This window comes from Corythoichthys intestinalis, chromosome 16 (genome assembly GCF_030265065.1).
Source record: "Corythoichthys intestinalis isolate RoL2023-P3 chromosome 16, ASM3026506v1, whole genome shotgun sequence".
NCBI lineage: Eukaryota > Metazoa > Chordata > Actinopteri > Syngnathiformes > Syngnathidae > Corythoichthys > Corythoichthys intestinalis.
The window spans coordinates 42,376,359-42,395,920 of NC_080410.1; the positions used below are offsets into that span (position 1 = coordinate 42,376,359).

General features: G+C 38.5%; 1 protein-coding gene across 5 annotated transcripts in view; it reads right to left on the reverse strand.

Moving 5' to 3' along the window:
- Positions 1-4,763: 4,763 nt before the first annotated feature.
- Positions 4,764-19,562, reverse strand: part of pbx4 (pre-B-cell leukemia transcription factor 4) — a 94,299-nt gene continuing 79,500 nt past the window's right edge. For 3 of the 5 annotated variants that reach the window (XM_057860848.1, XM_057860847.1, XM_057860849.1), the window contains 7 exons: positions 16,367-16,611; positions 15,754-15,944; positions 13,427-13,562; positions 13,205-13,361; positions 10,730-10,800; positions 10,111-10,197; positions 4,764-5,592 (listed from right to left, as the gene is read on the reverse strand). In XM_057860848.1, coding sequence (XP_057716831.1) covers positions 5,512-5,592; positions 10,111-10,197; positions 10,730-10,800; positions 13,205-13,361; positions 13,427-13,562; positions 15,754-15,944; positions 16,367-16,611 — 968 coding nt within the window. In that variant the 3' untranslated portion in view covers positions 4,764-5,511. The remainder of the gene's footprint in view (positions 5,593-10,110; positions 10,198-10,729; positions 10,801-13,204; positions 13,362-13,426; positions 13,563-15,753; positions 15,945-16,366; positions 16,612-19,562) is intronic. The other 2 variants (XM_057860850.1, XM_057860851.1) reach the window with 1 other exon arrangement.

Here is a 19,562-nt window from a genome sequence, read left to right on the forward strand (position 1 = left end):
TTGTTTCCTCAAGAGAGAGTACGACTAGTATGGAGGTAGATTTGTGTCTTTATTATTCAATCCCCCCCAAAAAAGTTGCTTCAATCAAAAAAAAAACAGATCTGAAACTCAAAAAAATGCATTTCAAAACTATTTTTTTCTTTGATTTTTTTCTTCGCTGTTTTGTGGCAAAAGGTGGATTTTTCCGATGAATCTTCCATTGAATTACACCACAGTCGCTGTAAATATTGCAGGAGACCTACTGGAGTCCGCATGGATCCGAGATTCACTCAGAAAACAGTGAAGTTTGATGGTGGCAAATCATGGTCTGGGGTTACATCCAGTATGGCAGTGTGCGAGAGATCTGCAGGGTGAAAGGCAACATAAATAGTCTGAAATATCAACAAATCTTAGCTGCCTCTTACGTTCCTAACCATAAAAAGGGACAATTTTTCTCCATCGCATACTTCTTTCTCTACCTCAAAGTTCCTCAAGGCAAAGAAGACCAAAATCCTCGAGGACTGGCCAGCCCAGTCACCAGACATGAACAGAATGTAAGCGGAAGCATGGAAGACGAAACCCAAGAATGTTGATGAACTCTGGGAGGCATGCAAGACTGCTTTCTTTGATCTTCCTGATGACTTCATCAATAAATTGTATGAATCCTTGCCAAACTGCATGGATGCCCGCATGGGTCCGAGATTCACTGAGAAAACACTGAAGTTTGGTGGTGGCAAAATCATGGTCTGGGGTTACATCCAGTATGGGGGGGAAGGCAACATAAATAGTCTGAAATATCAACAAATCTTAGCTGCCTCTTACTGCCCTAACCATAAAAAGGGACAAATTCTGCAGCAGGACGGTGCTCCATCGCATACTTCAATCTCTACCTCACAGTACCTCAGGGCAAAGAAGATGAAATAGGAAGCCAAAAAATCCAGCTGTGGCCATTCACAGCTGTGTCTTGACTCTCGTCATACATGCTACATGGAGTTTTTGGATCGAAACGAGGTAAGTACGCGATATCTCGTTAAAATCATGGCGTCTAATTATGCCTCCAGTTAGGGTTTTGCTGTTTATTTATTTATTTTTTTTTTAATGCCCTTCTGTTAAAATTTTCAGAAAATAGAGCTTTTAAGCTTTACAATGATGTATCACACATGCATACAGGACAATTTTAAAATTTGGTCAAATTGGGGGTCTCAGAGCGGAACTTCAAGTCACCTGAGTGTTTTCCGCCATATTTTTAGGGGAGGGCAATGTTATTTTTGCAAATGATTTTTTTTCTTTGTTTGAAAATAGTTTTTTTTTTTTCGATTGAAGCGACTTTTTCTGGGATTGAATGATTTAGACACTAATGTCCTACCCATAATATGGCCCAAACGCAAAAAGGATTGCTTCAATCAAAGAAAACCGTTTCAATGAAAAATTTGTGTTCAAATGCAAATTTCTGAGTCTCAAATATTTTTTCATATTTAAAAAAATTCTCTATGATTGAAAATGTTTTTGATTGAAGTGATTTTTCTTTGGAATATTTTTGTTTTGTATGAAGCAACGAACTTTTTGATGAATAATAAAGACACAAATGCCCTAGCCAAAATGTAGCCCAAACGCAAAATTACATTAGTTCAATCAAAAAAAAAGTTGTTTCAATTAAAAAAAAAAAAAAAAAAAAGTTTCAAATTTAGTTTTACTTAAATTTTTTTTTTTTAATTGAAGTGATTTTTTTTTTTTTTTTTTTTAAATTGAAAATATTTTTGGTAACAAAGACACAAATCTACCTCCATACAGATGTGCCTCGTCTGAAACGCTCATATAAAAGAATTGGGCTTACCTTGCATAATCACTTTGTTTCCACAAGAGGGAGCCAGAGTACGCCAAGTGGTAATACATTCAAAAGTCAGGCCGAATATTATTGAAACGTAAGTACTAATACAGTGGTTCTTAACCTTGCTAAAAGTACACTATAAAAAAGGATTTTTGTGGGTAGTAATTATGATCCGTATAAATTATACTTAAAGTATTTAGGTAAGCAAGTGAACTGTATTAAATTGGTTAAAATTAACTCTCATTACCCAGTTTTAATCATTATAGACATCAACTTGAACAAACAAGTTATCTACCCAAAAATATTCGGTGTGTGCGCAAGGTTGCGTATGCATGAGCAAAATTGCGTGAGAGGCTTGCTGTGACCATTAGGCTAATGCTAATGTGAATGGTATGCTAATGCTACGAGTTACATTTAGTGTGTGATGATCACTCGGCAGCACCAAACTTTAAGGGATAAAGCAACATTGCATATTCTCTTGCCGATATCAGAAAACAAATATTACCATGTGTGCAAGCCTGGAGAGTGGGTGGGGCTCAGCATGTCACAAGAGTGACACAACCAGACACTGCTAAATATGTACACATAAAATGTCACATTGTGAATATGCGACGGAAACTATGGCGCATTTTCGTCTCATGTTTTAGTCCCCCGAAACGCGTTTTTAGCTCGTTATTGTCGCGTCATCGTTATGAAAAAAATTGCTCGTTGACAAAATATTTTCATTATAGTCATCATTGACGAAAACACTGCTCTATAATATACCATTTTTAGAAATGTATGTCTTTTGAGTTTCCCAATGTTTAATTTGGCAGTTTTATCAAAGGTTTTTCTGTATATTTAATTTTTTTCTCTTGTATTTCTGGTACGTTTGCTGTTCTTTCCAAGTTTCAATGTATAACATTAACCGGGAATTGTCTTTAAAAAAAAAAAAAGGTACGTAATCGAATAAATTATATATTGTAAATGGAGGCGCCTGTTTTAAAAAAATATATGCAAACAAAAAAGACGTTTTAAACTTTTCGAACTTCAAAGCACTGCCAAATACGACCGTTACAAAACTTAAGTATTCATACAGTACTTTTGACCAAGGTTAATACATTATCCTGCCACTGGAGGGCAGTAAGTACAAGGCAATAGTTGATATTCTTGGGAAAGTTCATACGTGGGGTACAATATTGCGCTTCGTGTTCGTATACTTTAAAACACATTTAGGAGGTATTAATTCTAAGATACGAAGTTAACAATAAATTTAGCCCGGTTATGATATATTTTTTTGTCTCTAAATAGAAGAAAATATCACATTTACAACAATTTTGCTTACTACTAGCGCGAACGTCCGCCATTTTGAAAGTCGAGTTCAAAGGTTGTGAGGCGTTTAGTTGTCGTTGTAAAACTGGGAACATTTAGAAATCAACGAGCGCTTGTGTATAGAAATTACACGTAACAATTATATACATCTAAATGTTTGGTATTTTCGGAAGTGCGTCTTGAATCTCGTCAGTAAATTAAAATGTGAACTTTATACTTTTGTAAGCGTTGTGTTAGAAGGAAAAAAAAAAACGTCGTTTGCTACTTTTCGGTCTGTTTTAAACACAACATGCCAAGTGACCGTGTCTTACGAGTATTCACGAATTTAACATTAGCTATTTTAATGAAAACATGGAAATATATACATATAAAGCCTTTATAACAGCGACACTTACCTTCATTTTGTAGAAGGTTGATTTCGAAATCATATTAAACACAATTTACAACTTATATTGTAAATTAGATTCAATTACTATAATTGGCAACCAGTTCAGCGTTAATCATATCAAATGCTTAGTTATAAAAATATCCATACATTTACAATATTTAGAAGTTTCTTTTATTAAAAAAAAAAAAAAAAAACCTACAAGTTGAAGACTTGCCGTAAGACTGACATGATTCAGATTTTTTTTTTCTTTTTTTATTACATTTGACTATCACAAGAGCATTTTGTGACAACTTATAAAACGAAACACTCCTAAAATCTGAAAATCAAATACTGGAAGAAGAAAAGAAAATGGGAAGAGAAAAAAAATAATCACACTAATTTTTTTTTTATTATTAATTTCTAATAAGAACACTACAATTTGTCATTCTTCCTTTGTTTTTAACTCTTTCTTTCTAGAACAATTCTAAAGTTGAGGTATAAAAGGACTTCAGACTGACGCGTGGGTCTGAAAACAGCGGTGGGGTTTTCAAGGGATTCAGGGTTATATATATACAACAGAGATGGAAAGACAGAGGTAGAGAGAGGGGTAAATACAAGGGAAAGAGCGGATACAAATATACTAAGAGAACAAAAAATAATAATCAAAAGGGTTTTTTGGGGGGTGTGGGGACATTTGCTACTGTAGACGTCGTTCGTTTTTTCCCCCCGTCTGGAAGCTCGACGTGAAACGTCATTTTCCACAGCAGCAAACATCCTAAAACAGTTACAACCCCCACATTTCCACCCGGTTATGTAACAAAAAGCCTAAATAATAGCAATAATAATAAAAAGTTGATACAGAGTTATATAGAGTCCTGTGTGTGTGGTTACGGGGGAACAAATTGGCAAAAAAAAAAAAGGGGAAAAAATTGGAACCGAGCGTCAAAAAGTTTATAAAAGAAACGGTGAAACATTACACAAACTGTACAGTGACATCCATTACACAGGTAGAAAAAAAATGGGAGGGGCAGGCAGGAAAGAGGGAGGAGCTTCATGACATTTTGGTGTTTTACCAAGAACAAAAGTAATTACACGTCGGGATATCGCATCGTACTTCGAAGCAGTGTCTTTTCTCTTTAAAAAGCGAGAAAATGGTCTTTTTGTAGCTTCAGGTGATGGTGAATGAGTTTTAAGGACATTTCCGTCTCGGTAAATCAGGCGAGAAAGTCACTCCATCTTCCAAATTGTGTTAAAATTAGCTCAAAAAGTTGTTCGGAGTTGTTTTTTTTTTTTTTTGGTAATAAAAGGCGAGAGTGTGTAAGCCCTCGTGCGTTTTTTGTCTATATCGAAAATTAAAATGTGTTTTCACCCCTTTCCCACCCCCCAAAATAAAATACAAGACACACAAAAATAGTGGTGATGATGATTAGTGACTGTTATTTTTGGTTTTGGTTCAACAGAAGTCGTCGTGCTCGCCGCTCTTTTTTTTTGTTTTCTTTTTTTTTGGTCTGACTGTGTAATAGTTATACCTTCTTTTTTTTTTTTTTTCTTTTTTTTTTTCTACATTTTCCGGAGTTGAAAAGGGCTGAATGAAGATGAAAACACGAGTCCGAACATGCATGGAAGACGACGAGTTTTGCTAGATCGCCACTACACCCCCCCGGATGCTCTATTGGCAGCGTTTGTGGATTTTTGGTGGCGGCTGGTGCATTCTCACACATTTTTTTTTTTTTTTTAAACTGACAAAATGGGCTACAATAAAGAGAAACTAGGGGACTGAAAGCAAAAGCGACCCCACTCCAAAAGAAAGAAAAAAAAAGAAAACACATTAGTTCCATCCACTCTTGCTAACACAGCGCGACAGGTAAGGAAGATGACTTTTTTTGGGGGGGCGAGGGCACGCGTGACCGATCGGTAGCGGGATGGAGTCCGAGGTTGCGTTGCTGTCCTGTGTTCCAGCACAGTGTGTTGTGTATATGATGTGACGGCGTCCGGTCCGGGACGTAGAAATGGCGTGGCGGCGGAATCAGTTAGAGGTGTCGGAGTGGACGCTGCCGGGAGGAGGGGTGGCGGAGGGGGGGTCGCTCGGGTCCTGCCAGCTGTTAGCCTGCAGCAACAACAACAAAAGAACATATTAGAAATTTTTTCAAGGCCCCCCAAAAACTCAAATTTTTGAAACTTGTTTCTTAAAAATACATAGTATAGTCAAGTTTAGTATCGTATGGTATTAGTATTAGTGTAAGTATTACTGTTAGCATGAGTATAGTAGAAGTACATTATAGAATAATTGAGTATAAGTATAGTCAAGTAGAGGTATAGTTTAGTATTGGTGTAAGTATAGTCGATTATTAGCATAAATATAGCATTAGTGTCATTTTTTCATATTAGTGTAAGTATAGTATTGCCGAGTACACAGTAGTATTAGTATACAGTGGGGCAAATAAGTATTTAGTCAACCACTAATTGTGCAAGTTCCCCACCTGAAAATATTAGAGAGGCCTGTAATTGTCAACATGGTTAAACCTCAACCATGAGAGACCAGAATGTGGAAAAAAACCCAGAAAATCACATTGTTTGATTTTTGAATAATTTATTTGCAAATCATGGTGGAAAATAAGTATTTGTTCAATACCAAAAGTTCATCTCAATACTTTGTTATGTACCCTTTGTTGGCCAAACGTTTTCTGTAACTCTTCACAAGCTTTTCACACACTCTTGCTGGTATTTTGGCCCATTCCTCCATGCAGATCTCCTCTAGAGCAGTGATGTTTTGGGGCTGTCGTTGGGCAAACGTTTGGCCTCCGTTATTGCCAACAAAGGGTACATCACAAAGTATTGAGATGAACTTTTGGTATTGACCAAATACTTATTTTCCACCATGATTTGCACATAAATTATTCAAAAATCAAACAATGTGATTTTCTGGAGTTCTTTTTTCCACACTCTCATGGTTGAGGTTTACCCATGTTGACAATTACAGGCCTCTCTAATATTTTCAAGTGGGAGAACTTGCACAATTCGTGGTTGACTAAATACTTATTTGCCCCACTGTAAGTATAGTATAGCCTCATTATAGTATATTATAGTTTAGTATTAGTGTATGTCTAAGTACAGTGATACCTCGGCTCACGAACGCTTAAGCTCACGAACTTTTCGCCTCAAGAACATTAAATTCGCGAGCATATAGTCTCTGCTGGCGAACTAGTTTTCGGCGGACGAACCAAGCCACGCGGTCGGACAGCGCCACGAGAAGCTGACGCACGCTCACGGCGTCCCAGTTCGTCCCCTCCCTTTCGTTGAGTGCGGACGTGGTTTGTGTTTGATAGACATTTTGGACCATATTGAGTGTACTTTTGCTATTATGGGACCGAAAAAGAGTTACATACAGTCCTTATGGAAGGTGACTCGTGTTACCAATTCGCCCTCGACTGGTAATTGGCGGTGCTTTCAGCTTCCCACCGTCGTGAGAAGTGGACCGGCGAGTCACGTTGGCTCGTTGTCGTCGGTTGTCTTCGGTGCGCCCGATGGCGGCTTGCATACAAACACCCAGAGGTGTCGGATGGCTTTTTGTGGGCACTTTTATTAACAACCAAAAGCATGCGGGGGGCACAGCAGTGGAGTCTACGCTAACTGCGCACTTTGCCGGTAACACTCTCCTTCCAAACAGTAACTCCCTCCCTCCTCCTCCCACTCCTCCCACTCCCATACCATCGCAAAGGTAAATAAAACAACTTTATTATACAGTACAGTTTATTTCTTTAATTATAATACAATAGCACACTTATTATACATAAAATAAGGTATATTTTTGTGTAGTTTTAAGGCTTATTTAGTAGAAAATTATGTTTTATGGGGACCTGGGAACGGATTATTCTCATTTTAATGGTTTCTTATGGGAAATAAATGTTCGGAAGACGAACTTTTCGCCTCACGCACACTTTCTGGGAACCAATTATGTTCGTGAGCTGAGGTATCACTGTATATATATCTTATATTTTTTTCTTATTAGTGCAAGTATGGTATGGTCGAGTATACAGTTAGTATTAGTATAGTATTTGTGAAAGTATTAGTAATAGTGTAAGCAAAGTACTGTATAGTCGAGTTTAAGTATAGTCGGGTTTAAGTATTAGTATAAGTAAAGTCGAGTTTTAGTGTATAGTTTACTATTAGTGAAAGTATTAGTGCAAGTATAATATAGTTGAGTATAGTATAGCATAAGTGTTGTATGTGGTAGTTTAGTATAAGTGAAAGTATTAGTATAAGTTTGACGTATTAGTCAAGTTTAAATATAGTACATTATTAGTATAATTATAGTTGTATGTATTATATGTATATATTATATGTATTATAGTTGTAACTTAGTATCATATAGTCGAGTTTAAGCATAGTGTGGTATGTTATAGTTTAGTATTAGTGAAAGTATCAGTATTAGCGTAGGTATAGTAGAGTATACAAATAGTATAAGTATAGCACTGTATAGCAAAAATATAGTATAGTATACTATTTGTGAAAGTATTAGTATAATTAATTTTAGAAGAGTTTAAGTATAGTATTAGTATAAGTATTGTCGAGTTTAAGCATAGTACAGTATTAGTATAAGTATTGTCGAGTTTAGGTATAGTGTAGTATATTATTGTTTAGTATTAGAATTACTGTAAGAATAGTAAATTATACAATAAGTATAGAATAGTATAGCATAAGTATAGTACTGTATATTGGAGTGTAGTATTAGTGAAAGTATTTGTATTAGTGTTAAGTTTTAGTCAAGTTCAAGTATAGTATTAGTATGATAGTTGCGTATAAGTATCGTATAGTATATTATAGTTTATTATTAGTGAAAGTATTAGTATTTGTGTAAGTATAAGTACAGTTGAGTTTAAATATAGTGTAGTATATTATGTTTAGTATTAGTGTAAGTATAGCATAGTTGAGTATACAGTTAGCATAGTATTATTATACAATATTGTAGTTTAGTATTAGCGAAAGTATTAGTATTAGTGTTAAATATTAGTCAAGTGAAAGCATTAGTATTAGTGTTAAGTATCAGTCAAGTTTAGTACAGTATTAGTATAATTAGAGTATAGTATATTATAGTTTAGTATTAGTGAAACTATTAATACCAGCATAAGTATAGTTGAGTTTAAATATAGTGTGGTATATTATAGTTTAGTATTAGTGAAAGTATTAGTGTAAGTATAGTATAGTTGAGTATACAGTAAGTATAGTAAAAGTATAGTATAGCATAAGTATAGTATATTGTAATCTAGTGTTAGTGTAAGTATAAGTATAGTCAAGTATAAGTGTAGTATAGTTTAGTATTAGTGAAAGTATTAGTGTAAGTATAGTATACAGTAAGTATAGTAAAGTATTAGTATAAGTATAGTATAGCATAAGTATTGTATATTGTAGTTTAGTATTTGTGTAAGTATAAGTATAGTCAAGTATGAGTAGTATAGTACAGTATTTGTGAAAGTATTAGTCAAGTTTAAGTATTGTCTAGTATTAGTATAATTATAGTTGAGTATTAGTATCCTATAGTATATTATAGTTTAGTATTAGTGTAAGTATAAGTATAGTCAAGTTTAAGTACAGTATATTATAAGTACCGTATAGTAGAATATACAGTTAGTATTAGTATAAGTATAGTCGAGTATAAGTATTAGTATATTATAGTTTAGTATTAGTACAGACAGGTATAAGTATAGTTGAGTATAAGTACTGTATTAGTGTAATTATTATTTGAGTATAGAGTATGTACTTAGATCCTCATTTTTTATTTTTATTTTTTCTATATCATTTGAGGCTCAGCTCAGGTATTTTATTTTTTTACGTTCCTTATTCGATTACTCGATTATTTGAACTAGTTCATCGATTAATCGACTACTAACATAATCGATAGCTGCAGCCCTAATTTACACTGAAACATATTAATCGGTAACACTTTGACAGCAGCATTATAAGACTGTCAAAAGACCAAATGAACCACCATGAGTCTTTGAACCAATTGGCTGCAAAGCTCTATTGCTTCAAGAAGCTTCATTTGGCCATCACTGGAGGAGACCGTCAACCTCTGCTGTCAACACTGTTATCATCCAACATGCCTCCTAGCATGCATTGAAGCATTACAGATGTAAATAACCATCAAAATTCATGTTCTGTGCAAATGTTTTCTTCAGTTGCTGTCCTAGTTGTTTCATTAATTACTAGTTATGGTATTTGGTAACATTAAAATCATGACATGACACTGCCAGGAGCATTAATGAATGCTGATGACAGATGTCATTTTGTGTCATCTGGCAAATTATCACTTTTGAATGGATGTAAAAGATCCAAGCTGGACATAAATGGAGTTAGTGACATAACTTGCCGGATGACACTTCATGACACCTATCATAAGCATCCGTTAATACCCATGATAGTGTCGTGTCATAATTATGACGGTCTTATGGCAGTCCTATGAAGCCGCTGTCAAATAAAGTGTTGCCTATGAACCCAAATAAATCAACAAATCAACCACAGGATTCAAAATGAGGGGAAAAAGTAGCGTCTTATAGTCCAAAAATTACTGTACTCACTGTGTGGTGAAATGAATCAACTAAAATTTAATGGTTGCGGAGTTACTTACATCCAGGCGATGAGGGGTGTAGAGGCCGCTACCTGAAAGCTCCTCATAGCCGCCCGTCAGGTGTGTAGCACGGTGCAGGGTATCCACCTGTTGACACGCAACGCCGCAATCACTCACACACGCAGAACATAGCAGAACGAGACGCGAGGACGCCATTTTCATCTGTTTGGCTCGTAACGTAACCGCGTTGGATTGGCCGAGATGTTCATTTTATTATAAAAGTCACATAGTATGCATTGCGGTCGAAAATTGAATTGAAAACAACAAATGGTGGTGGTGTTTCGAGCCAAACAGATGAACGTTGTGTCGCTGCGCCAATATTGGTGTAAACACACAAGGATATTTAAAGGAGCGTGGAGGGATCAATGAAGGCAGGAAGTGTGTATCGTCTTATCGGCACCTAAAGGGGGGAAGCTGACGATAATTCAGCACTTAGGAGAGGGACACGTTCACACAACTAATGGTTTGGATACTGGAATTATTCTAGTCGGTGCTCCTTTTACGGACTTCCTTGGAAAGGGGCAGAGAGGTCAGGGGTCAAAAGGAGCTACGCTAAAGGGAATGCTATCCCAGGAGCCTGGCAATGAGGTCAGCGGGCACAGCCGTCCTCAGTGCGTACCTGCGGCTGTAGAGAGGGTGCGATGCTGATGCCCTCCCCGTTGAGCAATCGCAGCCCAAGGTAGCTGTCGCCTGCGTGAGACAAACCGCATCACCCCGGTGACCCCAATGAAGAGCCCGTGCTTGTTGTTTACAATATATCTCCAACATTTTTCGATGAGAATTGCTAACATTCTATGTGAAAACAAAGACTCGTGCTGACAGTGTGAGTGTGGAACGCAAAGAATAAGGGTGAGTGAGCTCCCTCTAGTGGCAGGGGCGGATCTAGAAAGTTATTTATGGGGCGGCAAGAACTTTTTGAGAGTGGCAACTATTTCATGATGGTATAATACATCGTCGATTCTTTTAACAACCATACGATATTCTGCGACAACTTGATTCAAAGGCTTTCGATAGATTCAATACAAAATTACGGAGACATTTAATACAATCAGTTCCAATTTACCTAAAGCAATTAAAAAAAAAGTTTAATGTGCAAGACAATTCATGTATTTTTTTTTTTTGTTTTTACAAATCGGCATATCAAAATTTTAATCATTTGAAATTTTTTATATCAAATCACATTCAATCGTGTTTACATGTGTATACATAGACACAGTCCCTGACAAAAGTCTTGTCGCTTATCCATTTTGTAGAAACAATTGCTAATAACCTGACTTTTAATTATTCAATTGGTTTCAGAAATGGCTCATATTAAAGCTAAGACCCTCCCAAATGATGTTGAATGTACAAAAATATATTTTTTTCACTGAAAAAAAGATTTATCATTTCATGAAGACATATAGGTCAAATTTTGGCAAGACAAATTTTGTCGCCTACAGAAAGTAGTGTGAAAATTGAACAAAAAATGTACTTCAAATACAACAATATGTTACATAACATAAGTGAATTAAGTAGTGGTGCTTTGAGATCCAAATTTAATATTTTGTATGACTTCCATGGGCTTGAAGGACTGCATCCATGTAGTTCGGCAAGGATTCATACAATTTATTGATGAAGTCATCAGGAACATCAAAGAAAGCAGTCTTGCATGCCTCCCAGAGTTCATCAACTTGGGTTTCGTCTTCCATGCTTCCTCTTTCATTCTGTTCATGTCTGGTGACTGGGCTGGCCAGTTCTCGAGGATTTTGGTCTTCTTTGAGGTAGAGAAAAAAGTATGCGATGGTGGAGCACCATCCTGCTGCAGAGTTTGTTCCTTTTTATGGTTAGGAATGTAAGAGGCAGCTAAAATTTGTTGATATTTCAGACTATTAATGTTGCCTTCCACCTTGCAGATCTCTCGCACACCCCGATACTGGATGTAACCACAGACCATGATTTTGCCACCACTAAACTTCACTGTTTTCTGAGTGAATCTCGGATCCATGCGGGCTCCAGTAGGTCTCCTGCAATATTTGTGGCGACTGTGGTGTAATTCAATGGAAGATTCATCTGAAAAATCCACCTTTTGCCACAAAACAGTGAAATTTGATGGGTTAGGGTTAGGATGGTGCTCCATCGCATACTTCTATCTCTACCGCAAAGTTCCTCAAGATCCTCCAGGACTGGCCAGCGCAGTCACCAGACATGAATAGAATGAAAGCGGAAGCATGGAAGACGAAACCCAAGAATGTTGATGAACTCTGGGAGGCATGCAAGACTGCTTTGATGTTCCTGATGATTTCATCATCAAATTGTATGAATCCTTGCCGAACCGCATGGATGCAGTCCTTCAAGCCCGTGGAAGTCATATAAAATAATACATTTGGATCTCACAGCACCACTACTTAATCCGCTTATGTTATGTAACATATTTTTGTATTTGAAGTACATTTTTTGTTCAATTTTCACACTACTTTCTGTAGGCGACTAAACTTTTGTGTTGCCAAAATTTGACCTTCATGCCTTCATTCAATGATAAATGGTTTTTCAGTGAAACAAATGTATTTTTGTACATTCATTTGGGAGGGTCTTAGCTTCCATATGAGCCATTTCAGAAAACAATTGAATAATTAAAAGTCAGGTTATTAGCAGTTTTTTCTACAAAATGGATAAGTGACAAAACTTTTGTCAGGGACTGTATAAAGTTAATTAAGTATTGAATCGACCTTAGATTGGCATCGTATCGGTAAAAGATATCTTGAAAAAAAATCCGTTCGGAAAATCTGCATCAGGACACCCCTCATCCTTACAACCCCCTGCGCCATCTTGCATGTGATGTTTTTTTTTCTTTTATTCTTTCTTTCTTAGTCATTTGGCTTTAATTGTTCTTTTTTTTTTTTTTTTACCAAATATTTTGCACTGCTCTTACTATGCTTTTTATCATGTGAATACTATTAATGAAACTGTTTTCCAGGATGCCTATGTACATCTGGCCATGGACAACTGATAAAAAATAGCCTTCTGGCTTATTCTGGCATATATAACAATAATTGTAACATTGATATGCACTGTCCTTGTAAATAAATAAAGCTAAAGCCCTAGACTGACAAGCTACCTGAGTTGGGCGTCGCCGGTGAGTTGGCCTGGCTAGCTTGCGCCGACACATTGGCGGCGTCCACTGCTGTCTTCACTGCGTAGAGGTTGGCTTCCTCCTGGAATTTGCCGATGTTCTTCTTGTAACGTATTCTCTTGTTTCCGAACCAATTAGAGACCTGGGGACGAGCGGACAACTGAGTATTCGTCCCACGGTTTGAGCGAATCTGGCCGTTTTACCCACCTGAGACACCGTGATCCCGCACTTTTTGGCAAGCTCCTCCTTTGCTTCCTCACTAGGGTAAGGGTTAGACAGGTGGGAGTAGAAATACTCGTTGAGCACCTCTGTCGCTTGCTTGTTGAAGTTGCGCCTCTTGCGTCTGGCGCGGAGAGAGAAAACAATTAGCGATATGCTCGGAATGCGAGTCAGCGAGTCAAAATCACGAGTTCAGTTCGTGTGACTGCAACATGATGAAACAATGGCCAATTTTCATCCGAAAAGAAAATCCAATGTAGTTTCTGTCATACATTAACAAGAAGTCCTTATAATAGGCCCAAAAAGTGTGAGAGACTCTTTAACTGCCCAGATAGTCACTCTGGACAATGTAAGTGTAGCCTCCAGCGCCACTGTTAAAAACCTAGGAGTTCTATTTGACCCAGACTTGTCATTTAAAGCTCATATTAAACAAACCTGCAGAACGGCCTTTTTTCACCTGCGCAACATAGCCAAAATTAGAAATATTTGATCTAAAAACAATGCAGAAAAATTCATTCACGCGTTTATTACATCTAGATTGGATTACTGTAGCTCCCTACTTGCAGCTTGTCCTAAAAGTTCTCTAAAAGGTCTTCAGCTAGTCCAGAACACAGCAGCAAGACTTTTAACAGGAATTAATAGAAGAGAGCACATCACCCCTGTGCTCCAGGCCCTTCACTGGCTTCCTGTCGAGTTTAGAATTAAATTTAAAATCCTCCTTCTTCCATTTAAGACCATTAATGGGTTGGGGCCATCTTATCTCACCAATGTTCTGGTTCCATACCGCCCCAACAGAACACTCCGTTCTCAGAATGCAGGTCTACTGGTAGTTCCCAGGGTTTCTAAAAGTACAGTCGGAGCTAGAGCCTTTAGCCACCAAGCTCGTGTTTTATGGAATCAGCTTCCATCTAGTATTAAAGAAGCAGAGACAGTCTCTACATTTAAGATTAGACTAAAAACGTTCCTCTTCGACAAAGCCTATGGTCAGGCTAGTTGAAATCGGACTAGACTCACAGTTCAGTCTAAGCTGCACTAGAAGCTATAATGCTGGGGGAAGTACAGCCACTGAGTCCTATCTCCTTTTTCTTACTCTACCTACCTCTGGTCTTACTTTATTTCTATTTTCTAATTTTAATATGTAGTTGACTCGTCTCTTCATCACAAGTCACCCGGTGTCCCCTTTCCCCTTCCCTCTGGGGAGGGGCTATTTTTCAGCTGCAGCCTCCTGACTATCCGGACCACTGGCTGGATGGACGTCACACTAAATGTAACTCGTAGAGTTAGCATAGCATTAGCTTCAGCATGGCGAGCGTCGTCTAAAAGTGTATATTATCATTACTATTACCATCTATAAACGATGTTGTTCGTTTAAAATTGGGAAACTTTTATTTTGGAAGACTAAAACCTTTGAATTTATGCTAACGGAAACAGCTTGAGTATTTGTCGACTAAAGGCCATATCACGCTAGCGGCAGCCCGGTGTGAACGGGTGCGCGGCAACCCATTCATTGTGTATGTGGCGAAGTCTTGACGAAACTGAGCGGTGGCGGCTGTTTCGGACAGAGCGGCAACTCTTGAGTGAATTTCTGCCAAGGGGCAGGGCCCAAATATAAATTCGTTCTATTTTCACAGTGTAGCTTCGCTGACGTCAACAACGCATTCAATAGCGAATGGGCAGGCGTATTGACGTCTGTTCTATCAGGCTGTTACGGCAGACAGATACACACAAATCACAGCTGACGAAACCTTGATAAATGTGGGTGTTTTTTTTCTTCTTCCAAAAAATGGCTCTCACAACTCTCCTTGCTTGGCTAAATGTTTGTATGGAACTCTGGTTAACAAATAACAAAAAAAGATACACCTTCTCGCAGAAACTTACAAAACTCTTTATACGACTATTATAATCTTCCCTACTCATTTAAAAAGGATATACTGTATTTCCCGCACTATAAGGTCAACCTAAAGCCTTCAATTTTCTGAAAACCATAGGGCACTCCCATCAGCATTACATGTACTGTCTGGTTAATACCTACTATAATGATTTTACAGTAGATTTAACAATTTTACACCTTCATGACAGATTTTAATTCAATGCTTTTTAAGGGTTTTTAAGGACTGGCACGAACACTGGGCTCCTCCCACTTAGAGCTTGCCGCGGGCCGCTTTTCACACTGATGTGAAACAACCTTAAAACTAGACTGAAACCGCGTGAGTATTTGTCGACAAAGACTAACCCATTTTAAAATGGCAAAAATATCTCTAAGACTAAAGAATTATTCAAATTAAAAAGGCAAAAACAACACTTGACGCGCAGACCTGGCGTCGAGGAAGCGCGAGCGCAGGATCATGACGGCCTCGCAGGTGCTCTGCTTGAGTTGCATCTGGATGGAACTGAACTTGCGGTGGATGATGGCCACCATGCGCTCGATCTCCTTGGGCGAGATGGGCCGTGTTCGAGACTGCTCTCTCAGCAGGTTCATTACATGGTTGGTGAACTCGCTGCACGCCTGCGGAGTGAGAGAAGACAAGTCTTGAAAGCTACTGCTGAGATAAAGAAAGACAAAGTGGAGAAGCTGTCAGGTGCCGCAAAAGACTTTGGCGGATATGAAGAGAACGTCTCGGCTCTCTGACTCTTTCTGACTGGATAATCTGCTTGTCGTGGCTCGCTAGGAAGTTTGTTTCCAACTACATGCGACTGGGAAAGTGGTCATTTTGGATTGAGTGTAATGTTTTTTAACTATGTCAAACTATTTAAGTATAGGTGATGTAATTAAGGCCATCACGCCTACATGCTCTAGTGTGGAAACACAAGCCAATCAGGATTTATTGTTCCAAATCACACTCTTGCAAATGACCCACTTGGTGGAAACAGGGTTTAAACCTAATTAAAAGATCTATGAAAGATTTAAAAGCAGTTGAAAGACCACACCTGTTCATACTTCTCCAGCTCGGAGTGATATATCTGACGAATTTGAGCCAGCTTGGCTCTGTAGTCGGAGTGTTCGATGCTGCTGTCGGTGGGCGAACCGCCTGCCGCCGCTGCAGCCGCGGCCGCCGCAGCCGACCCGCCGCCCTTCTCCGGGCCGGACACGCCTTCTGCTAGCAGCATGTTGTCCAAACGCATGATTTGCGGATCTGGGGGGTCTTCTTCTTGCACGCCTCGTATACTCAGCACTGGATACAAATAAGAAAAGGGAAAATGTTTGTTAGTCTGGGTCAAGCGCAACATTTCTTTTAATGACTTAACATCTCTCTGACACGAACTAAAAGAGTAAATCACTATTTAGCATCACTAGCATTGAAAAGATAATTTATATTAAAAAATAATCCATAATTTAAAATATTTGAACTTTTAGAACTCTGTGTAGGCAATTACTAATCTAGACCAGTTAGGCCTTATTCAGACTGGCAGCCAAAATCGGATTTGTAGCCCATTCAGATTGAAAGTGGATGGCTCTTTTTTGGTCTGAACAGTCAATTGGCTGCGTTCAGACTACAGGCATATCTGATTCCAGCTCTGATTTACACACTTGCTAAAATAGTGTGAACAGTCAAACCCAAAAATCAGATTTGAGGAGGAATCCGACTGGAATCAGATATGCCTGCAGTCTGAATGCAGCTAAGTCTTGCAAAAAAATCAGATTTCTGTGTTTAACGACTGTTCAGACTACATAAGAGCCATTGAGTTTCAATCTGGATGGGCTAAAAATCTGATTTTGGCTGCCAGTCTGAACAAGAGCTGGTCCGGATACCATCTAAAGTAGTGTAAACACTCAGCCCTAAAAATCAGATTTAAGGAGGAATCCGACTGGAATCAGATATGCCCTCCAGTCTGACCACAGCCAATTAAGTTCCACAAAATTTTTGGATGGGCTAAAAATTAGATTTTGGCTGCCAGTCTAAACAAGACCTGATTCGGACATTTGGTAAAATAGTGTGAAATGTCAGCCCTCAAAGTCAGGTCTGAGGAGGAATCCGATTGGAATCAGGTATGCCTGATTACATCTTGCAAAAATCTGATTTCTGTGCTTAGTGACTGTTCAGACTACAAAAGAGCCATCCAGTTTCAATCTGGATGGGCTAAAAATCAGTTTTGGCTGCCAATCTGAACAAGCTCTGATTCGGATACTTGCTAAAATAGCTTGAAATGTCAGCCCTAAAAATCAGGTCTGAGGAATCCGATTGGAATCAGGTATGCCTGATTACATCTTGCAAAAATCAGATTTCTGCGCTTAGTGACTGTTCAGACTACAAAAGAGCCATCCGGTTTCAATTTGGATGGGCTACAAATCAGTTTTGGCTGCCAATCTAAACTACATCTGATTCGGACACTACATAAAATAGTGTGAACATTCAGCCCTATAAATCAGAGTTGGGGAGGAATCCAATTGGAATCAGATGCCTGCAGTCTGAATGCAGTCAATTAAGTCTTGCAAAAATCAGATCCGAGTGCTTAGTGACTGTTCAGACTACAAAAGAGCCATTCGGTTTCAATCCGGATGGGTTAAAAATCAGATTTTGAACAAGATGTAATTCAGACACTTGCTAAAATACTTTGAACAATCAGCCCTAAAAATCACATTTGACAAGGAATCCGATTAGAATCAGATGCTTGCAGTCTGAACGCAGCCTTAGTGATTAACCAACTTTTTGTTGTCAGCGCTTAAATGATTAACCCTTTATAGGACACTCATTCAACTCATTGCCTGCCATCGACGGCATCCAATCCATTTTGAGTGTGAAGACCACTCTCTTTGCACGTCCGACCCTTCCTCTCCTCTGAAATTCAAAGTGGCGCAGCTCAGTCAACCCCGGTCAGGTTTGCCGCCCACCCCCCTCGCCGACTGAATTGCCAATGAAGCCCAGGTTGCGCTCAAAATGCACAGCAGAGGGCAGTGTGTTCCCTCGGTGGCAGGCTGCCAGAGATAAGGGCATGAGGCATGGGACCAGTAATGGGAGTGCATGTGCTGTCACTATGAGCCCCAGTGGCCATAAGTATAGTTATCAGTCGCTGCTCTCCACCACTGTATTATACCAGGACCTCTGTCAGCCCGCAGCCCTGCTCTCATCTCTCTCTTTCACACATACACAAACCTCCAGATAACACTCTGTTAGTGGAAACTTTCTGGTGCAGACAACTATCTTTTACTTCAACATTTTAAATCTTCCACACTGCAGGGAAGGTAAAAGACAACAAATTTGTTTCTTATTGTCCTGAAACATTGTCAACTTGTTTACAGAGTCATATTAGAGGACTAATAATGTGTCAACGCTAAATTGACCAGTTCGTACAATATAGTCGAGCCATATTGCAATTAGATTAAACTTGAGTTAAATTTGTATTACATATTTTTTTAAGCATTAAAATCAATAACTGCCTTTGACGGTGATAGGCGAACTACAGTTCCTCTGAAAAACAAACAAACTGCTTTGCCTCCAGTAACTTAATAATAATAAGTAGGGGAGGGCATTATACGACTGTCAAAAGACCAAATGAACCACAATGAAGCTTCGAACCAATTGCCTGCATAGCTTCATTGCTTCATTTGGCCATCATTGCGCCCTTCAGGAAAACCGTCAACCTCTGCTGCCACCTGCTGTCAACACTGTTGCTGTCCAACATGCCTCCTAGCATGGATTGCAGAGCTACAGATGTAAATATCAATTAAAATTCATGTTCTGTGCTTATTATTTCTCCAGTTACTGGTCCAGTTGTTTAATTGCTAGTTATGGGATTTGGTAACACTTTATTTGACAGCGGCATTATACGACTGTCAAAAGACCAAATGAACCACAACAAAGCTTTGAACCAATTGGCTGCAAAGTTTCATTGCTTCAAAAAGCTTCATTTTGACCATCACCCTTGGGGGAGACAGTCAACCTCTGCTGCCACCTGCTGTCAACACTGCTGTTGTCCAACATGCCTTCTAGCATGCATTGCAGTGCTATAGATGTAAATAACAATCTAAATCCATGTTCTGTGCTAATTATTTCTTCAGTTACTTTTCCGGTTGTTTCATTAATGCTAGTCATGGGATATGGTAACATTTTAATTGACAGCGGTATTATATGACTGTCTTGAGACCAAATGAACCACCATGAAGCTTCGAACCAATTTGCTGTTC